Source organism: Populus trichocarpa, chromosome 2 (assembly GCF_000002775.5).
Source record: "Populus trichocarpa isolate Nisqually-1 chromosome 2, P.trichocarpa_v4.1, whole genome shotgun sequence".
Lineage (NCBI taxonomy): Eukaryota > Viridiplantae > Streptophyta > Magnoliopsida > Malpighiales > Salicaceae > Populus > Populus trichocarpa.
Window position 1 is genome coordinate 24,402,547 of NC_037286.2, and position 21,600 is coordinate 24,424,146.

The 21,600-nt window shown below is 35.7% G+C and overlaps 4 protein-coding genes across 12 annotated transcripts; 1 reads left to right on the plus strand and 3 right to left on the minus strand.

Moving 5' to 3' along the window:
- The first annotated feature begins 1,370 nt into the window (after positions 1-1,370).
- Positions 1,371-3,393, plus strand: LOC7459531 (ammonium transporter 1 member 4). Its single transcript, XM_002301801.3, has one exon. It carries the CDS (start codon positions 1,667-1,669, stop codon positions 3,134-3,136), a length of 1,470 nt encoding a protein of 489 aa, XP_002301837.1. The 5' UTR covers positions 1,371-1,666; the 3' UTR covers positions 3,137-3,393.
- A 310-nt stretch (positions 3,394-3,703) lies between these two features.
- On the minus strand, positions 3,704-5,676 carry LOC7459532 (ammonium transporter 1 member 2-like). Its single transcript, XM_052450272.1, has one exon. It carries the CDS (start codon positions 5,380-5,382, stop codon positions 3,895-3,897), a length of 1,488 nt encoding a protein of 495 aa, XP_052306232.1. The 5' UTR covers positions 5,383-5,676; the 3' UTR covers positions 3,704-3,894.
- Positions 5,677-5,794: 118 nt separating this feature from the next.
- LOC7461481 (uncharacterized) lies at positions 5,795-9,490 on the minus strand. Of its 6 annotated transcripts, XR_008058443.1 has the most exons (10): positions 9,137-9,490; positions 8,820-9,032; positions 8,487-8,678; positions 8,205-8,407; positions 8,011-8,089; positions 7,386-7,598; positions 7,226-7,306; positions 6,576-6,710; positions 6,380-6,472; positions 6,229-6,281 (listed from the first exon to the last, which is right to left on the minus strand). XR_008058443.1 is itself a non-coding variant. In XM_052450273.1 (8 exons), exons 1-8 carry the CDS (start codon positions 9,239-9,241, stop codon positions 6,208-6,210), a joined length of 1,080 nt encoding a protein of 359 aa, XP_052306233.1. In that variant the 5' UTR covers positions 9,242-9,484; the 3' UTR covers positions 5,795-6,207. The 6 variants fall into 6 exon arrangements, 1 of the variants encoding a protein (XP_052306233.1); XR_008058444.1 differs by lacking the exon at positions 6,576-6,710 and having other exon boundaries at positions 6,132-6,281; positions 9,137-9,489; XM_052450273.1 differs by lacking the exons at positions 6,576-6,710; positions 7,226-7,306 and having other exon boundaries at positions 5,795-6,281; positions 7,478-7,598; positions 9,137-9,484.
- Positions 9,491-11,646: 2,156 nt separating this feature from the next.
- On the minus strand, positions 11,647-15,613 carry LOC7461482 (RPM1 interacting protein 13). 4 transcript variants are annotated; one of them, XM_024595385.2, is made up of 5 exons: positions 15,036-15,613; positions 13,590-13,676; positions 12,700-13,489; positions 12,400-12,591; positions 11,647-11,926 (listed from the first exon to the last, which is right to left on the minus strand). In XM_024595385.2, the coding sequence occupies exons 1-5, from the start codon at positions 15,399-15,401 to the stop codon at positions 11,778-11,780; spliced, it is 1,584 nt and encodes a 527-aa protein (XP_024451153.2). In that variant the 5' UTR covers positions 15,402-15,613; the 3' UTR covers positions 11,647-11,777. The 4 variants fall into 4 exon arrangements, with proteins under 4 accessions (XP_024451153.2, XP_024451154.2, XP_024451151.2 ...); XM_024595386.2 differs by having other exon boundaries at positions 12,400-12,924; positions 13,042-13,489; positions 15,036-15,612; XM_024595383.2 differs by having other exon boundaries at positions 12,400-13,489; positions 15,036-15,612.
- Between the last annotated feature and the right edge of the window lie 5,987 nt (positions 15,614-21,600).

The following is a 21,600-nucleotide window of genomic DNA, read 5'->3' on the forward strand; positions in this document are numbered from 1 at the left end:
GATGAGGAGTTCAATGATAGTGAGTTTTTCCTATAAACATGTCTGAAAAAAAAATTGTGTTTTGTTTTAATTTTTTAGGTTAAGTTGATTTTGGTTTTTTTTGGTATTTTGAGGTTATTAAATGATTTAAAAAAACTCTTATGATGTCTATTAGGTGTTTTTGTCATCCACCTCTTCTAAAAAGAAAAAATAAATATAGCCCAGTAGTGCGGGCTTGACCTAAGCCTACATGTTTGTGTTTTTTTAAGGCTCTGACACTTTTAATATTGGGTTTTTGATTTATTTTTGTACTTTAATATTATGTTGATTTTGAACCGGTCTTTATTTTTTATTATATAATTAAAATAAAAAAAATATTATTAAATCCATTAGAATCCATAATCAACGTCACCATCTATTTTTTTAAAAAAGATGTCAACTTTAATTTTTTTTTGAAAAGTCAAACCGCCTTTTACGAGTTATCTAGGTTGCCTAACTAAGGCTCGTGCACCTGACTTGACCTCTTTTTTTTTTTTTAAAAAAAAAAAACTTCAACATTAGGTTTTTGATGAGTTTTATTTATTTATTTTTTCAATTTCATTCTTTAATATTGGGTTGGTTTTGAATTGATTTTTATTTTTTTATCATATAATTAAAATAAAAAAATGTTATTGAACTTATTTAAATCCACAACTCATGTCACAGATTTGATGAGTTAACTTGAATTTGATGAGTTAACTTGGATTGATTGAAATCGATCTAATACATTATCGTCTTACTTTTAGTTTTAAGAAAAAAAAAATATCAGGTTCAATTTTTTTTTTAAAAAAAGTCAAATCCCTTTTAACGGTTGTCCACATTGCCTTTAAACACATGTTTTTTTTTCCTTTGATTTTTATTTGTCTTTTAACCTGCTAAGTTGACCAGATTACATTAAAACAACTCTTGCATGATTTAATAGAAAACATAGACTTGACAAGGACTCAAGTTGAAAGTTTTAAAGTTTGATTAGCTAAATTAGATTTAATGATAGTATCTTATAGTTCTTTTTAACTTGAATATTTTTTTTTATATTTAAATATTTTTTAATTCAACCCGCAACATAGCAAGAGATGTAAACCAGCACTAAGTATAAGTATAAAAGAATATGATAAGAAAAAAAATACAAAAATACACACCAGCCATTAAATCATAACATTAAAAAAAATTAACCAGTTAGTATTTCATAATAATAATAAAAAAAAAAGATACAAAAAATATAAATATAAATATATTTAGTGAAAGAAACATATGAAATCAAGTTCTTCTTTTGTATTCTCCCTCTGTATCTTCGTATCTTCTATTCCGCTAATTTAAAGTTCACTTATATATTTATAATTTTTATTAGTATATGTTCTTGTTGTTGAGCATTAATATTGGGAATTAGCAGAGGATACAGCTAATTTCTATCGTTTCTACGAGCCAGAAATAGACCTCAGGCTTTATTTAGCCAAAGAGAATATACAGTCAACGGCCAACAAATAGCCACCCATAGTTTGCCATGAGTATACGGATACCATAAACAGCAAGTCCCCACCATCAGATTCTCTCCATAGTCCTTCCCTTCCTTCTTATATTTAGTCACCAACCCCACCATCATCATCATACCTTTTGGCAGAAGCACTAAGAGAACTTACATCACCTTTCAATGGCATCATCGCCTCTATCATGCTCAGCTTCTGACCTCTACCCCCTTCTGGGCGATGGTGCCAATGCCACGGCTGCTGCTGAGTTCTTTTGTGGCCGTTTTGAGGCTATCTCAAACAAATTCGTTGATACAGGATACGCAGTGGATAGCACATACCTTCTTTTTTCTGCGTACTTGGTTTTTGCAATGCAGCTTGGCTTTGCCATGCTCTGTGCTGGTTCTGTCCGAGAAAAGAACACGATGAACATCATGCTGACGAATGTTCTTGACGCTGCAGCCGGTGGTCTGTTTTACTATACTTTTGGTTTTGCTCTTGCTTTTGGCTCACCATCAAATGGATTCATTGGCCAACACTTCTTTGGCTTGAGCAAGTTCCCATCGCCATCGTTTGATTATGGTTATTTCCTGTATCAGTGGGCTTTTGCTATAGCAGTAGCAGGAATCACAAGTGGTTCTATAGCAGAAAGAACTCAGTTTGTTGCTTATTTGGTATATTCTTCTTTCTTGACTGGTTTGGTTTATCCTATTGTCTCACATTGGTTCTGGTCCGCGGATGGCTGGGCTAGCCCTGCAAGAGCAGAAAATCTCCTGTTTGGTTCTGGTGTTATTGATTTTGCTGGTTCTGGTGTGGTCCATTTGGTTGGTGCTGTTGCTGGTTTGTGGGGTGCCCTCATTGAAGGTCCCCGTATCGGCCGGTTTGATCATGCTGGTCGTGCTGTTACTCTCCGTGGACACAGTGGCACATTGGTTGTTTTAGGTACTTTCTTGTTGTGGTTTGGTTGGTATGGATTCAATCCTGGTTCGTTTATCAACATCTCGAAAAGTTATGAAAGTGGTTCTTATTATGGACAATGGAGTGCTATTGGTAGAACTGCAGCGACCACAACTCTAGCAGGCTGCACAGCTGCATTGACCACTCTATTTGGCAAGAGGTTGTTAGCTGGTCACTGGAATGTTACTGATGTTTGCAATGGCTTGCTTGGTGGGTTTGCTGCCATAACTGGTGGGTGCTCCGTTGTCGATCCATGGGCTGCAGTTCTTTGTGGTTTTGTCTCTGCTTGGGTTCTTATTGGGTGCAACATGTTGGCTGAGAAGTTCCATTATGATGATCCCTTGGAGGCAACACAACTTCATGGAGGGTGTGGTTCTTGGGGGATTATATTTACTGCATTGTTTGCAAAGGAGGCCTATGTTAATGAGGTTTATCCAGGTCAACCAGGGAGGCCATATGGGCTGTTCATGGGAGGTGGCGCAAGGCTCTTAGCTGCACATATAGTACAGATTTTGGTGATTGTGGCTTGGGTGAGTGTCACTATGGGGACAGTGTTTTTTATTCTGCATAAGTTGAAGCTTTTGAGGATCTCAGCAGAAGAAGAGATGGCAGGAATGGACTTGACAAGCCATGGTGGGCTTGCTTATGTGTATACTGATCACGAAGACGAAGTAAAAAAGCAGCTAGGTGTTGTCTGAGAAAGATGGAGATTAGCAGTGGGAAATGGATAGTCTTTGGACATGATTGCACATTGTTTCGGTGGAGTTGATTTCAGGGCAAGGATGCGTGGGTGGATTTAGAACTTGGAAAGCAAACAACACTAGCATTCCAATTGCTTTATACAATTAATATAGATTTCGCATAAAATAGGAGGATTTGAGATGTCCCTTTTCATCTGTGTTTGGTTATTATCTCAGTAAATAGAATGCTTATGTTGGTGCTTGAATGGTTTAAACAGTTGTTGCAATTAGCAGGTGCCGCCATGCCTTGCCTTGCCTTCTTCAGGAGGTTGCTATTTTATAGTTCTTGTTGTGGGGAATCTTTTCCAAAAATCGCAAGCAGCAGCAATTTTGAAGAAATTGCCCAAATCTTGATGTAATCATCATGAGATCCTTTATATAAATTTGAAGTGTCAAGAGAAAGCCCCACCTACATGCGACTGCCAACTTGTTGATGCCTTTTGCTGATCGAGGAAAGACACTTGATGGTGTCATTATAGGGGAAGAACTTTCATAATTTAAAGCATAATCCATCTTAGAAAGAAATAATTAAACAATGAAATTCAGATTTTTAAGATTCCAATACTGATTTCTCGAAGGAATTCATCATCCAATCAAATTCCTTGAGTTAATTCATTGGTTCCTAGTCTAGACTGTGCAGGCTAAGACAACGAAAAAGACAAACAGATTAAGAAGATTAAAGATCAAATGCAGTTCCTGAAACTAAATCAAACAACCTAGGGATCCGCCTTTGTCATCATAAATGATTTCTTCTGCATTGCATCATCATGCTCATCATAATATGCATATGCCAATCCACCATGGCTTGTCAAATCCATTCCTGCCATCTCCTCGTCCGCTGAGATCCTCAGAAGCTTGAATTTGTGCAGTATCCAGAACAATGTCCCCATTGTCACACTCACCCATCCTGTGATCACCAAAATCTGGACCATGTGTGCTGCCAAGAGCCTTCCACCACCTCCCATAAGCAGTCCATATGGCCTCCCTGGTTTCCCACTATAAATCTCGTTGACATATGTTTCCTTTGCAAACAATGCAGTGAAGATAATACCCCATGCACCACACCCTCCATGAAGTTGTGCTGCCTCCAAAGGATCATCATAATGGAATTTATCTGCCAGTTTGTTGCAGCCAATTAGGACCCAAGCTGCAACAAATCCGCAAATGATCGCTGCCCATGGATCTACAACCGCGCATCCAGAGGTGATTGCTGCAAAACCACCTAGCAAACCATTGCAGACATCAGTCACATTCCAGTTTCCAGCAAGCATGCGTTTACCAAAGAGAGTGGTTAGTGCAGCAGAGCTCCCTGCAAGTGTTGTTGTCACGGCTGTTCTACCAATAGCACTCCATTGGCCATAATAAGAACCAACATCTCCATAAGTTCTTAGGATGTTGAGAAATGAACCTGGATTGAAACCATACCACCCGAACCACAATAGGAATGTGCCTAAAACAACCAATGTACCACTATGTCCACGGAGAGCCATCGACTTGCCTTCATGGTCGAATCTTCCCATTCGGGGGCCTTCAATGAGAGCACCCCAGAGTCCAGCAATCCCTCCAACCATATGTACAACACCAGAACCAGCAAAATCAATGACCCCAGATCCAAATAAAAGATTACCATCAGTTCTACCAGCACTAGCCCAACCATCAGCTGACCAGAACCAATGAGAGACAATAGGATAAACCAAACCAGTCAAGAATGAGGAGTATATCAAATATGAAACAAACTGTGTTCTTTCAGCAATGGATCCACTAGTGATCCCAGCAGCTGCAATGGCAAAAGCCCACTGATAAAGAAAGTAGCCATAGTCGAAAGAAGGTGATGGAAAACTTTCAAGGCCAAAGAACTGCTTGCCAATGAATCCATTGGAAGGGCTCCCAAAGGCAAAGGCAAAACCAAAAAGGTAATAGAAAAGGCCACCAGTGGCAGCATCAAGAACATTGGTTAGCATAATGTTCATGGTATTTTTGGCACGTACAGACCCAGCACACAACATGGCAAAGCCAAGTTGCATGGCAAAGACAAGGTAGGCAGAGAAAAGAAGGTAAGTGTTGTCAACAGCATAGGCTGTGTCAACAAAATGGTCTGAAACCGCAACAAAGCGAGTACAAATGTACTCAGCAGCTGCCGTGGCATTGGCAGCACCACCTAGTAAGGACTGGAGGTCAGAGGCAGAGCAAGTTAGAGCTGCCATTGTAAATAGAAATAATAAAAAAAAAGGAAAGAAAAATGGCTGTGTGCGTGCTTGTTGAATGGAAGATGTTGGGTTTGTTTATAAAGGAAAGAAAGAGAGATTCCTGGGTTGAAGGAGATTCCAAGGAGATCCCAGGGTTGAATAGAATATCATTTTGACACAAATACTCGTAGACTCAGACTTTGTAACCGATTTCCCTTTATTCCTCCTTGGACTAAGGGAGGATCTTGGCGTATGTCATTATGAAAATCAAGTATCAAAGATAATGCCTGATTTGCCACCACTAGATTCTTTTTTAAGAAAAGGTCAGAAGAATTTGGAAGGGTACAGAATGCCATAAAAAAAAGGGCAAGATTTTCCATTTTTTCCCAAGGAACTTAATTGGTTGGAGTTGCATTTAAGGGAGAAGAAAAAAAGAAGATTTGGGTCAATATATTGATACATAACAATTGCAAATGGTGTAACAACAGTGGACTAGCAAAAGTTGGGCTAAAGGAGCCTCATTACATATCTTTCAAGCGCTTTCAGCTCTGGCTATCCATATAAAATAAGCAATAAGTACTCAATTTCAATGGTTCTTGATATGAGAAAATTTAAGCAGCATGATAGCCTGAACAGTTGATACATGACACCCTTGTTTTTCCAGACACGGTGTTGGGGCTGCTGACCGTAGTGATACTTTATGGTTGGTTTGCATCTATAATCCTGAACAATGAAATTGTGGCTGGTACTAGGTGCCATCGAGGTAGTTTGCTTTGACTCATTAGTGGATGTCAACAACCTTTGAAAACCAGTGTCACTAGTCACCGTCCAGACATAACTTGCTCATGGTGGAAGAGACCACTTGCCAGCTTTGAACTCTTTATAGAAGCTCGAGCGTTTTGAAACGACATAAAAAACTGCACATACCACAATTGAATGGAGAGAAATAAAACGAAATGGAAATGAAATGGCTGCACTTATGCACACAAAAATTGTCAAGAACCTATACGCAGACCTGGGATCCCAGAGATTATGAAGTCAGGTTCTTTCAAAACATCACAAAGCATTCTCTTTTCATTTACTTTTACCCATTTTGAAGAGCCCTTTCCTGGAAAGTTTAACAGAAGAAGTTTAGATACATTCACCTGGGTAATACATAAAACAATCCATGTTGATGCGAAATAAATGGTCGAAAGAAACATGACTTGTACCAACACCAGTAGTTAGCTAGTTCCTTGTAGTTTTCACTCCTTGACAGTTAGTACTTCCTCTGGCAAGTATATAGCACATGTTCTTTGATTATATAGCAGAGGTTCTTTGATTTCAACCTCCTTAGTTTTGGCTACCTAACAATTGTGAATGTGGACCAAATCGATTAAATAATAACACATCAACCTATATCATCAGTCTTAACAAAATAAGCTGAGGAAACTTGAAATTAGAGAATGAAGCCCTTGGTGAAGCAGGTGCGCCTAATAACTTATCTAGTATCACAGTATTCAACATTTCAAGGCATCATTCTTTAATTCCTCCAATAAAACGGTTATGACAAAATCTGTGGTCAACATAATCCACTTGACTAGCATGTTTCTAAAGATACTATTCCTTAATTCTTAAAATAAAATGGTTTCTGACAAATTCTGTAACAAAGAGTCAACATAATGCAGTTGGCTAGCATGATTTTAAAGGAAACTATTCTTATTTGGCTAACATTGATGACAGGGTGACACTTCATTCCATTTGATTTGGTTCAGTGAATATGATTATTAGGGAATCATAACCAAGAATGTTGGAAACTAAAGAACACAATCCACATGCTTAACAGAGGCCCTCCTATCTATCAAGGACAGAAGGAACAAACCGCTAAATGATTGCTGTTGGTACAAGTCAGTTGATCCCAACCCCCAACTGAAGACCTTAGTTTTGGCATACCAGAATCAGTCTACAGCATACATGGAACTGATAAGTAAGAAGCAACAGCAAACAACAAAATACAGCAGGTATAGAGTGGCTGCAATCACCTTCTCCTTGGAAAGTGGAACCAAAATCAAGTGATGAAACTTGCTTGAAAAGAACAGTCTTCGTAAGGGAATATTAGAAAATTTTATGATACCTGAACCATGACTTTCAATGGCGTCCTTCTCTTCATCAACACTCTCCACATTGGCACCCGAGGTCCCATCTAGTAGATAATGAAGAATTTTTTTCTTGGATAAAGGAACTCCAGAACCAGCCTGATGAATGAAGAGCAGTAATTAGAAATGAAGTAAAGAGTCATCACCAAAGCTACATATGCAACCCACTGCTATATAATATTGTCAGTCTGATGTATATGAACTTTCGGACAGATAATCTTCTCTAAATCATTATGATCTGGACATTACTTCAAAATAATGACTAAGTAGCACTCAAAACGCCTAAGGGGTATATCACGTTTGAAAATAATTAGCAGTTTAAAGATATAAGCAGCCTTATCTCCAAATACGCACACAAAACAAACACAATATTAGCAGCCCTAATACATAAGATTATTCTGCATACAGCACAATAGCAAGAGGGTCATGATTAAATCTTTGATAGAACACTGCAATGTCGAATAACAAATGAGATGATTTGTGAGCATTGCTATGACTAGAAAGAGCTTACCTCATAGTATAATTCAACAGCTTCACGGGTATAATTGTTTTCTGTATCCCATGGCAATGGTGGACAACTTTCTGAGAACATGTTTGAAAGCTAAGGATATCATATAATGCAGTATATATATAAGGGCAGGGAACATTAAATGCAAATTAATAGGACATATGTTAATAAAAACAAAGAATGCTAAAAAAATGGATATCATGTCAAGATGGGCCAAAAACATGTCTGTTTCACAGAAGTCTTCAATGAAGTCACTGGACATAACCTCTGCATACAGAAGAAGAACCGGCCAATGAAGAATTTTATTTTTATCAAGTACTGGTTTCCTCAATCCAACAAGTTCTCCAAACATTGCCTTCCCCACCTTCAACCCTCTATCTTCAATGGCAGAAAGTAGGTCCTGAACATTTGAAGTAGAGAAAAGATTGTTACCTATACTTTACAGCTCATCATTCATTCTAAAAGTTCAAAAATGGAACCTTAGCCTCTGACACAGCCTTTGAAACTTCAGCCTCACGTTTATCATGTTCCACCTTCACTAAATTTATCTGCTTGGCAAGCTTTTTCAGTTCTTCGTTATCTGGGTCTTGCTCGAGTCCATTTTCACTAAAAGATTTTGCCTCCACCAACAAACTCAATGACAGAGAGGCCTTGGCAGCTCGATACATTGCCTAGTAATTAAACCAGATGATTCACAGCAGACCAGAACATCAAAGCAATTTCCAGAAAATAAAGCAAGCTAAGGAAGGACTTGAGATAAAAAAATAAAAAATAAAAAATAATAATAATAACAACAACAAATATAAAACTACCTTAACGTTGGTGGGGCAAAGCTTAATAGCCTCCTGAGCATCTGTAAGAGCTCGCCGGTAATTTCCGAGAAGTAGATTCACATGGGCTCTATTGGAATAAACGATTGAGTTGTCAGAATCACTAAGAGCGTCCTGGTTTATCGCCCTCGTGTAGCATTCGATAGCATCAGAGTAATGCTTCTTACCCATCTTCACATATTCATTACCTTTCTCCTTCAAAAAAAAAATCATGGGCATTCAAGAATCTGAACGGAAATAAAAATAATAGCAGTAATTCTTGAAAAAGATGAAGAAGAGATAAATTAATAAATAATTACCTTAAGTTCAAGTGCAGTAGAGTGTTTAAGAGCGGAGATGGCTTGGAGGTCAGCAATCTCGCTCTCCGTTTTGGGTTCTGACCCTGCTTCCATCCATAGCGCCATTTCCCTAATTGCTGTTTACGACACACAGAGAAGGAAAGACACGCAGAGACACAGACTACTGATGAGTAGAAGAGGCAGCTGCCGTCGGCGTTTCTTGAAACACGAAAGGTGTTTGTGTTTTTGTCTCGTGGTTTACAGAGGGATTCTAGTGTCTTGGACTTCTCTTCTTTATACTACAACACACGCACGCAGCCAGTTCGGAGATTTTCATGAAGCTTCGGAAGCTGAGACCTAAGAGGTACCTCTTACAATAATTTTATTTATTATTGAATATAAATAAATAAGAAGTATATAGTAAAAATACAAAAAAATAAAAAGATAATAAAAAACTTCAAAATCCACATGATCTTAATTCGGAATCTATTTCTAGATTTTACTAATTCATGTTATATGTGTATTATTAAAGTTTATTATTATTATATTTCTTAATATTTAGTATTATTCAATTGCAATAATTACGTTTTTTTAATCCGCAATGGACTCGCTCGAGTCAAAATATCTCTAATCAAATGTCTATCGTAGAGTAACAGTACCTCGTTTTTTTAGCGTAATTATCTGACTTGGTATGGAATCAAACGTGATTAAAGTCCAGGATCAACAAATTAATTTGGATTAATTTTTAAAAATATTTTATATATATATATTAATTTTTATAATTGAGTTAATAGATTGCAGATAAATCACTTAAATTTTAGTAGATGGTTGGTTTGAAAGAAATCTAAGTATAGATTTTAGCACCTATGGTTTTAAGATTTTACTGCAATGAATTGTTAATTTTTTTTATATGAAAATTATAAATATAGCTTGTTTAAATAATTAATTTATAGAAAATAAATTAAATTTGACCCAATTATGGAAGAAAAAAATCCTTTCTTTTCATCATTTAAACCATGGCATCTTATGGGACACAGATTTTTGTTTCAGTTTTTTTTTTTTTTTTTGTCAAAATTAGATTTTGCACATTTAGTAAATACTAGATTATTATTAATAATATTCCAAAACGTGTGGGGGAAAGTATTTTAGCTTTCCCCCCATGTTTTTTTTTATTTATTTTTTCCATTCCCCACATGCTTTTTCAATTATTTTTTTTGTTTTTTCATTTTTTTTTTTAAAATTATCTTTTTTTTTAATGTTTTTTTTCAAAAATATCTTTGATGATTTTATTTTTTTACTATTAAACTGGTTGAGAATTTAGCTTTATAGTTTTTTTCTTTAAAACATTGTCAATTGCTAGAGTGTTTCTCCACACATTGTTTTGCTACAGTGTTTTTCCACATGTTTTTTTTTCTAAAATTATCTTTTTTGAATTTATTTTTTTAATATTGAGATGGTTAAGAATTTAGTTTTATAGTTTTTTTTCTTTAAACATTTTGGATTGCTACAGTGTTTCTCCACATGGGTTTTATGCTTTTTTTATGATTTTCTCCAAAATTATCTTTGTCGATTTTATTTTTTTAATATTGAGTTGGTTGAGAATTACAAGTGTAGTTTTCTTCACAAAACATCGTGGATTGCTATAGTGTTTCTCTACATGGGTCTTTTTTCCTTTTTTTTTCTTTTTTATGATTTTTGTTTTTTTATATGATTTTTCTATTTTTTTAATTAAGCTAGTTGAGAATTTAGTTTTGTACTTTTTTTTCTTTAAACCACCGTGGATCATTCCCCACATATTTTTTTTTGTTATGAATTTTTTCAAAATTATCTGTCAATTTTATTTTTTTTACTATTAAGCTGGTTGAGAATTACAACTGTATATTTCCTCACAAAACACTATAGATTGTTACAGTGTTTCCCTACATAGTTTTTTTTCCTTTTTTTTTTTATGTTTTTTGCCTAAAATTATTTTTATAGTTTTTTCTTGAAAACATTGGAGATTACAACAGTCTTTCTCCATATTTTTTTTTTTATAAGTTCACGACAACACACAAGCATGCCACAAGCCCGCGGCAACGCGCAAGCATGACATCTAGTTTAACACTAAAACTGCAGGTCAAATATGAAAGTAAAAAAAAATATTTAGGTGTTAATAATATGTTTTCTAGTAGAATTTCTTTTAACTTAATATATCTAAAAACAACTCGAATAATTATTAAAAATATTATTTAACTAAAAACATTTCAAGACATTTCTTTTAAAAATATTTGAAATGAAAACATATTGGATTGAACTAAACCAACCTGAATTAACTTGTTAAATCCTTGACCTTAATCGTGAAACCATGATAATCTTAAAAAAAACAAATTATAATACTCAATCCTCATTCAACCCAATATTAAAAGATAAAAAATAGTGAGTTCCATCATCATATCCAGAAAAACAGTCAGGACCTCGTTCAAGTCCATCCATGGTTTCAGGCAAGACGATCATAATGTTTTAGGAAATGCTGGTGAAAATTCTCAGGCCGATAAAATGGAACCAACCATAGAACATAGTGCTTCTTCATAACTAATAAGGCTACGTTCTTTTCCAGTAAAATAAAATATGCTACAGGGGATTATCACTGTCAGCGGAGTCTATGGCTTCTCACACATGACAATCATCTCGTGACGACCATTGGTGACCAACAGCAGACTATGGAAATAAAAGACCATTTCTGGCTCTCAACAGACTGATACTTGACCCAGCTGTGGCCATACACCATCACATGACCCAGCCCTGCGCATATCGGACCTTTCTTAACAGCACCTGTATACGGATCAATGGTTACCAGCAGCCGAGGATTGATAACCATTCATCACATTGCAACATCAATACTTCTAGCGTTCTGCAAATAACCTACTGAAGAAAGATAGACGACCAGCTCTTGGACTTGCGTGAATTGCAGAAAATGGATAGATGGAAATGATGGAGGCCAACATAGAGGTTCCAGGGGAAAAGAGTGAGAGAAAATTTGCAGAGTTGTTCATCTAACATTTGGATTCATAAATACAAGAACACATAACAGCCAGCCTCAAAAAGGCATCAATGGTTGCATGAACTTTGTACAATTTTTGTCAAGAAGGATTTTACACAATCAGCTTAAAAATAACAGCTATTATGTTTATTTTGTGAAACATTAGCGGCAACAATCATCCATGCTTATTTTCTTAAGACAAGCAGTGGCCATGACTAAACATGTGTCGGATCACTCCAAAAATTTTCATCAAAATAAGGCATACCTTGGTCAATAGCACGTTCAGGAGAAAAGCCATTCAGATCATGAGGCACAAAACCATCTGAAACCACTGGAACAGCTTGGTTTAAAAAAATGCTATCAACAAGCTCATGATCCTTGTAGTGGAATTGAGCACTTTCAATTTCAGCAAACTGAGAATTTAACAGCTTAACAGTTGATGGCTCATTGTTGGACACTGTGCCATGAATAATATTTTCAATAGAAGCTCCCTGATCACTTTGACTTGAGTTGTTAACTTGACAAAAGTCAAAATCAGAAAAAAACGAATCTGCATCATTTTCACCTTGATTCCCAAGCTGATAAAGACTTTGGCCATCGTTTGACTGCAGGGTAGGTTGACTGCCTACTTCAGATCTCGAAGGCACGGTATTTACAATGACACTGCCCATGTTGGGCTGGGGGGAGCTCTGGTATGTATGTGATTCAAAATTTGCATTGGGTAAAACATAATGCAAACTAGAGGGATTTTCCTTTGATGTAGCCAGAGGAGGAACATTCCTTGCATATCCTGAAGCAGGAGCATAATTCATGTTCAATGGTACATGTGTGGGATGGTTTGTACCCAAAGCATGCGCAACAAGTCCTGGCCCTTTATACATTGTACTAGAAGAGACAAATCGCTGACCTAAGGCATTAGGATGTCTATCCCGTTGAACATCAATACGCACACCAAGTCCTTGTTGTGAAACTGAGCGAGATAGGAGTCTATTTCTGCCTAGAACACATCCTGGTTGACGACTTCTACGGTATCTGATGCCCATGGTGGAGGAGGAGCAAGAACGGATCTTATGTATCCTGGAAACCTGATTCTGCAGCATAGGATTGTGTGTCAATAACTGATTATGCGGTACAATATCTAGAGATCCTACATGGTTAAGTAGGGGCAAGGCCATTGGAACAGTAACGTCAGGAAGTTTTGAAACTGGAACTGGAGCATCTTTCCCTGTTCTATAAATTTTACGCTGATTTTTCCACGTCTCCTGCTTATCAGTGGCATGACAATGGTCAATAGTAGAGACACCTGTACCCCAGTGCACACATGGTGCAAGTGAGTCACAAACGTAACAGTGGCACTGCATGTCATGAAACACAGAAATCAGAATAACAGAATGTAAGTATTGACTATAAAGAGTTGATGTTTGGCTTTTACAGAAGAGTTTAGAGCAAACTTGCCAGGTGACAATGTCTTTCATGTGGAGTAGAACCAAAAGGAAATTCAACACAAAGATGTCTTGGATGAGGGTAGTCTCGACATGCAACCTGCAAAAAGGAAGGTAAGCATCAGAGAAATAGTACCAACAGCTTCATGCCCAAACAGGGGAAAAAATGGGATTTAGGGCTACCAAAATAAAGAGATTATCAGACTGCAAGCAGACAAATTTTGACGGTTTAAAAGCGAATAGTAAAAATCCATGGATTATGCACAACATTTCGAGTTCTTCTCTTAAGCAGATGAGGGCCTGCTAAAGAGTTTTCAAAGTCCATATCGGCAGATTTACACCATATTTTCACATTTAATTAGGCTAGGAAGAAATTGATTTCATTGATTTCTGTTCTCTTCATTCACAAGTCTTGATTTTGGTAATTTCCAGGCTTAATGTTGAGTTGGATTTCCACAATTGAGTCCTAGCTTGAGGTTATCTACATTCTAAGAGTTTTAATATATAGTCATAGGCAATCTGATAGCCCAAAAGCTCTTATTTTTCTGAGCATTTAAACACAATTGAGCAGCCTAAGAAATTTCAATTACTTTTTCAGATGCTACTAATAAATACTATTCACAAAGCAGCTCACTTGAAGAATAATTCCTCTTGTTAAATGGACTGTCTTACATCAAATTACAACTCCAGGAACAAGTCAGGCCTAGTAATACATGAGCAAGAAACAGAATAAAAAGACACCCACCAAGGGTAGTTTACAAATCTGTTAACAAACCTCTCACATGTTAAAAATGAACACAAATTCAGGGAACGAACCCGAACATATAGTGGCCAGAAGTAACTTCCAACCAAGTCCCTAAATGATTCACACAACTTGCATTGCATGCGACACAGAAGTGAATATCATGAACAAAATTAACCAAGATTCCATGAATAATCTCAAAACCAAAACCAAATGCTCAACCATTAAGAAATGTAATTTTCTCAATTAAACCCCTTATCACATTAAGTAACAGTGAGGCAGTCCCAAATAATCAGTTTAGAAGCTCCCTTCATGACAGGCTCGAGAGGCTTTCGCCATAGCTCATGTATTTTAATTTCCTTCTTTCACCTTCCTTGAAAGAATCCAGCCCTAATCCTTCACTTCCAACAGAACAATAATCATCCCAACATTTCATGAATACAGCACAAACCATCATTCAAAAACAACAAATTGATAGTAAAATCGCCAGCGGGGTTGCACTTTCATATCCCCTTACTCGTCTCAATTTCTCATCCTCCACCTTCACATTACTGCAACACAAAATCAACAACAATTTCCTACACAATAATTACACCATTCGTCGCCAACAAAACCACATAATTATATTTCTCTCAAACACACAAGAACCCTAACATAAAAATTCCATCTTATTTACACACATTAACTTTTTTTTTTTTAAAAAAAAGAAGGAATTACCTGGCCTTTTTCAGCAACAACAAGAACATCATCACCGTCGTCAGAACTATCGGTCTCGTTCCGGCAGACATCATCAACAGCAGAAACCGGCTTATCAGGATCACCGCCCAACACAACGCAATCATCATCGTCATCATCGAGAACAAACTTAATATCCGCCACCTGATTCGACGACTTTGACTTAGACTTAGGTTTCGGCGGATTATACTCCCCGACAATCACAACCTCATCAGAATCATCCTTCTCCTGGTCAACGGTCCGTAACAACTCCGTCAACCAGTTACAATCGTCGTCGAACTCCTTGGGCTCTTCAATCGCCGGCTCTTCGTCTGAGCTGATGTCGAACACAACAGAATTTGAATCCATTGTAAATTAGAGCAAAATTGAGGGTTTTTTGTGTAAACGACTTGACGTTTACCATGTGCTGATCAAAATCTAGAAATCCCCAATTCAAGTGTAGAGGGATTAGAAAATAGAGAGTGAGAGTCTGATTTTTATTTTTATTATTTTTGGGGCAGAGAGTGAGTGAGGGAAGGGAGAGGGGTTGGAACAGGGCTGGAAAGAAAGGGAGAAAGGTGTACATAAGACTCCACTCGCACCCCTAAACAATATCCACAATACCACTCATATCCCCTAAAAAAAAACTAAATTGACAAAAGAGCCATAATATAAGTGAATTTAAAATATAGGGACTACATACATGTTTTCTACAACTATAAGGATTCTTTGATTATTTTTCTATACTATAAGGATTACGTTGTAATTTATCCGGTCTTGGTGCGTCACGAGACTCTTTCCTGGCAAGTGGTTAGTTAGGTACTTAGGTTGAACTTCTGGTGCTGTTTGGAACGGCGAGAACTTTTGTCCTGTCCACTGTTACTGTTTCTTGGTTGGGTTTTGATTTTAATTTTTCTCTTAAAACAAACAGAGAATGGTCAAGTGATTAAACTAGGGAAAAAAAAATCAAAGTCTTTTTTATATTTTCAAAGTCCACGTTTATTTTTGAGCTAGAAATGGTACGGCTCATGATATTTTCTTGACAATAAAGTTATTGACTTGATGGGAATATTTTTTTTGTTGCGTGCATTATAAATATAATGATAAAATATCATTTAGTTAAAGTTAAATAAAATAATATAAATATAAATATAAAATAAATAAATTTTTGTACTTTCAATTTACGAAACATTAAGTATAAGAAAAATATGTAATTTTTTATTTTTATTGTCTATGTATTCTATGTTTCAAGAAAATAAAGAAACATCTTCTGATACTGAACAACTTAAATTTAGATAATTTATGAGATTTTAAAATATTTTCAAAGTTTTTTAAAAAAATTCCTTTAACGTTATTCTTTATTTTTTGTTTGTTTTTTATCACTTTAAACTATAAAAAATTCAAGTTATTTTTAGACCGATTTGTTTATGAATATGACTTCATACGAATATTATTATGATAATTTTATTATATGAGTTTAAATTAATTTTTACTTGAATCATCATGGGATCCTTGCTATTGATTATTATTATTATTAATATATTTATCCTTTCTTTAATTTTACAATTGTGATTTTGTTTCTAAATCTTTTTTCTTTCATGCATTAGTAATGGGCCGTGGTGGTTCAATGCCTTCCATTCATACTTGGGCTTGGGCCTCGTACGTTCATTCACCATCACAGGATCTATCTTGTGATCGATATTAGTCTGATGGGTTTGATTATTTCCTCCTCCTCCTTTTATCAACAAACACACACATCTATAAAGGCAGGACACAAGAAACTTAGTCACTTTTTTTTTTTCATTTGAAATTATGTTGGAGCGTGTTTGGCTTAAAAAAATTTCAAATTAATGTTTGTTTTTAGTATTTTTAAAAAATTTTGATGTGCTAAGTCAAAAATATAAATATAAATCTAATAAAAATTATTTTAATATATTTTTAAATAAAAAATAATTTACATCATAATACCAAACATATAATTAATGGTCAACGACATCAGCATCACGACATCAGCATCAAAGCAATTAATGACTAATTATTTATTTACATGGTAATGATGTCGTTGAAATTATAGTTGGAAAGAAAAGCGTTGTTTTTTATGGGTTTTTTTGTCCCAATCATGATTTGAAATGATGCATGCTACTATTGTCTCATGTGATATTGCGGTGTGACTGTGTTTTTTAAAAAATTTAAGGTGTTTTGTTTTAAATTATTTTTTTGATATATTTTTATTATTTTGAGATTTTGATATTAAAAATAAAAATATATATTATTTTAATATATTTACAAATAAAATATATTTTAAAAAACAATAATTATCACGATAGGATTGTCGCGAATGCATCGTCACTCAAGCAATTACATTGAAAAGGAATTTGATCAAGAATTTGATCAAGAATTGACGGGTAGTGCTAATTTCGACAACATATTTTTCTTAATGTGGAGGAAAGATACATTATCTACTAGGCATACCCTAACCTCTTCACATAATTCCGACAAAAATAACCAAGAAAAAGATTGATTTACACACAAGGTATAAGTTATGTTCACCCTTTCCCCATAAGGATTTGATTAAAATATATCCTAAGAAAAATATGGACCTTCCTTGTATTTTGCCGGGTTGTGTATCCATCCACATTATCTTAAAAATATATTTATTAAACTTCATTTGATTTTATAGATTGACATGGAAAATTAAAGATTTAAAACCTGATTCGTGTAGATTTTAGTAAGATATTAATTTAGTAAAACTTGGTTGACCCAGTTAGATTTTTAATGACTTAATTGACTTGGTTAAACTTGATTTGAACCTAACCGGCAAACAACATTTTTTTCTTCAAATAAAACTACTTTGTTTTAGTAAAAAATATTAGCCAAATGATCAACTTGACCCACTAACTCAATAATTTAGCCCTTTTCAAGGTTGGGCCTTGCAACTATGTTCACTTAGTAGTTGAAATCGTGATAGTGGTTGTTTTTTACAATGTTTTTGCTTAGAAATACATAATAATAATATTTTTTTATTTTTTAAAAAAAATTATTTTTGACATCAACACATCAAAACGATCCAAAACCATTAAAAAAAATTAATTTAAAGCAAAAAAAAAAAAGCAAAATTTTTTTAAAGCTTTTTTTTAACAAAAAAAACTCTTAAAAAAAAGTCTGTTTGGGAGTGTGGTTGCAGTTGCTTTTCAAAGTGCTTTTCATTTATTTCATTTAGAAATGTATTAAAATAATATATATTTTTATTTTTAAAAAATTATTTTTGATATCGGCGCATCAAAATGATCTGAAAACTACAAAAATATTAATTTAAAGTAAAGAAAAAAAATAAAATAAAAATTTAAATTTAATTTTTTTAAAAAATATTTTTGAAACGCAAAAATAAACAGGGCTTTAAAGAGCTGAATTTTCTTTCATAAATCCGGAACTCGTTTTCTATTACTTGATAAACAGGAACAAAAACCTTCCAGGATACGCTGAAAACTAGTATTTCCTCAGGATTTCAGGATATGCTGTAAACCGAATCCTATAAGGATCGGATCAAAAGACATAGTTCCCTAAACAACACTATATAAACCAAGTCTCCCCCTCCTCAATTCTCCTCCAAAATAATCACGATATCTAATTAAACATGGCTCTGAGTGATAAAATCCCAGAAATCCTCGTGTCGCTAACGCGTCAAGAAATGGATCGATCGAAAAGACAAGTTGGGTTTTGCCATTCAATCTCGCTTGCGTTCAAGCTCCAAGAACCAAGAAATCATTTATGTGCCGGTGGAAATACCTAGAAAAGAGTTCATGCTCGATGATTTCGAGTCCTACGTTGCCATCTTAATGCTGTGTTGGAAGATTGCTTCATGAGCTGGCAAAGAACCAGTCAAAGAAGAAGTAGTCAAAGATATATTTATGCTCTGTATTTCCTGTTTTCATGCAAATAATTAACTGCGTCCTAGTCTCTAGGAATTAGGTGATCTGTTAGTATGTTAACAGATTGTAGCAGGTTTTTTATGCTTTATTGTAGCATTTCTGTTTTGTTTTTCAGTATAAATATCTGTAAAGATTGCAACATAAAGTGCAATCATATTCTTCAATTCTCAGCTAATAAAACAGTAAAAACTTCTACTGTTCAGATCAAGATTTCTGGCAATTCTCAACAGTAACAAACTGTTACTGTAAACATCAAAACTGTCCATTCTTTCTAAGTTTCATTTTTCTTTTCTAAACACTGTCAATTGGTATCAGAGCTGATTTCTTAAAGGACCTGTGATGGATAATGAAGCAAGTTTTTCTCACATTTCTTCTCCAATCTCCAATGGAGAAAATTATCAACTTTGGGCAGTAAGGATGGAAACCTACTTAGAAGCACTTGATATTTGGGAGGCTGTCGAAGAGTATTATGAAATTCCACCACTGCCAACTAATCCTACCATGACTCAGATCAAGAGTCACAAGGAGAGAAAAACCAAAAAATCCAAAGCAAAGGCATGTCTACTTGCTGCTGTCTCAACAACAGTTTTCACAAGGATCATGTCCCTAAAATCTGCCAAAGATGTATGGGATTATCTGAAGGAGGAGTATGCAGGAGATGAAAGGATACGTGGAATGCAAAGCCTCAACCTCATAATAGAGTTTGAGCTGCAGAGGATGAAGGAGTCTGAGACCATCAAAGAGTACTCAGAAAAATTGCTTGGAATTGTCAACAAGGTGAGATTGCTGGGCACAGACTTTACTGATTGCAGAATTGTGGAGAAAATCCTTGTTACGGTGCCTGAAAGATATGAGGCATCTATAACTACCTTGGAGAACACCAAGGATCTGTCCAAGATCAATTTGGCAGAATTGATAAATGCTTTGCAGGCTCAAGAACAAAGGAGACTGATGAGGCTGGATCATGTTACAGAAGGAGCATTACAAGCAAAGTATCATGATTCTAAGAGTCATTTCAGGAAAAATCAGGTTTCAAGCAGTAGTAACACTAGTGCTCGTAAATTCCAGAACAAAGGAAAATTTCTCAAAAGAAATTTTCCACCCTGTCAACACTGCAACAAGACGGGACATGCACCTTTCAAGTGCTGGAAAAGGCCTGATGCAAAATGCAGCAAATGTAATCAAATGGGACATGAGGCAATCATCTGTAGGACAACAATTCAGAAACAAGATGTTGATGCACAAGTGGCCAATCAAGATGATGAAGATCAAATGTTCGTAGCTTCATGTTTTTCAGTCCAAACCACCTCAGATCACTGGCTGATAGACAGTGGGTGTACGAATCACATGACCCCTGACAGAAGCCTCTTTCGAACCTTGCAATCTACTGAAGTTGCAAAGGTCAGAATTGGGAACGGTGCTTGCATAGCTGTAAAAGGAAAGGGGACAATTGCCATCACCACAAAGTCAGGTACAAAAACCATTTCTGAAGTTTTATATGTACCTGAAATAGATCAAAATCTATTAAGTGTGGGGCAATTGATTGAGAAAAGGATGAAGGTTGTCTTCGAAAATTATTTTTGCTATGTCTTTGATGCTGCTGGACAATTAATTTTGCAAGCTAAGATGAAAGGAAAGAGTTTTTCATTCCTACCATTTGAGGAGGAGTATTCAGCTTTTCAAACAAAGCTGACTGATATGGAAGTGTGGCATAAAAGACTTGGCCACTGCCATCAATAGAGGATGATAAGCATGAAGAAACATGACTCTGTAAGAGGAGTGCCTCAATTCACTGACTTTCCATCAAATTGCAGTGCATGTCAATTTGGTAAACAAAGCAGGAAGCCATTCCAGAAATCAACTTGGAGATCTACACAGAAACTCCAATTGATTCACACTGATGTTGATGGTCCACTCAGCACACCTTCAATCAAAGGTAGTCGATACTATATTCTTTTTATTGATGACTTTTCTAGGATGTGCTGGATTTTCTTCATGAAATACAAATCAGAAGTTGCTGGGATTTTTTTCAAATTCAAGAAGAATGTGGAAAACATAAGCAATTACAGAATTCAGGTCATTAGGTCTGATAATGGCAAGGAGTATACCTCATCAGAGTTCAATCTCTATTGTGAGGAAGTTGGCATCGATCATCAACTCACTGCGCCTTACACACCAGAGCAGAACGGTGTTGGTGAAAGAAGGAATCGATACATCATGGAGATGGTGAGATGCATGTTACATGACAAGAACTTACCAAAGGATTTTTGGGCAGAAGCAGCCAGCACTGCAGTTTTTCTTCAGAACAGACTGCCCACAAAATTGCTTGACGAGAAGACACCTTTTGAAGCTTGGTATAATTACAAACCTTCATTAAGATTTCTTAAAGTCTTTGGCAGCCTGTGTTTTGTTCATATTCCACAGATCAAAAGGGACAAGCTGGACAAGAAGGCTGCACCAGGAATCTTTGTTGGCTATAGTGGTGCATCTAAAGCTTACAAGGTTTACCATCCTCAAACACAAAAAATGGTTGTTACCAGGGATGTCCACTTTCAAGAAGAAGATCAGTGGGACTGGGGACAATCACAAATGAATAATCAGCCTCATGAAGAAGAGCAATGGGACTGGGGACACTCACA

Coding starts and splice junctions, on each gene's coding strand:
- LOC7459532 (XM_052450272.1), bottom strand. CDS start 5,382: ATGGCAGCTCTAACTTGCTCTGCCTCTGACCTCCAGTCCTTACTAGGT.
- LOC7461482 (XM_024595383.2), bottom strand. CDS start 15,401: ATGGATTCAAATTCTGTTGTGTTCGACATCAGCTCAGACGAAGAGCCG. Junction 13,490..13,589: donor ATGAAAGACATTGTCACCTG/GCAAGTTTGCTC, acceptor CATGACATGCAG/TGCCACTGTTACGTTTGTGA. Junction 11,927..12,399: donor TGAACGTGCTATTGACCAAG/GTATGCCTTATT, acceptor ATCCGTATACAG/GTGCTGTTAAGAAAGGTCCG.
- LOC7459531 (XM_002301801.3), top strand. CDS start 1,667: ATGGCATCATCGCCTCTATCATGCTCAGCTTCTGACCTCTACCCCCTT.
- LOC7461481 (XM_052450273.1), bottom strand. CDS start 9,241: ATGGCGCTATGGATGGAAGCAGGGTCAGAACCCAAAACGGAGAGCGAG. Junction 7,599..8,010: donor CTGTTGAATTATACTATGAG/GTAAGCTCTTTC, acceptor TTCATTCATCAG/GCTGGTTCTGGAGTTCCTTT. Junction 6,473..7,477: donor CATTGAAAGTCATGGTTCAG/GTATCATAAAAT, acceptor TAAACTTTCCAG/GAAAGGGCTCTTCAAAATGG.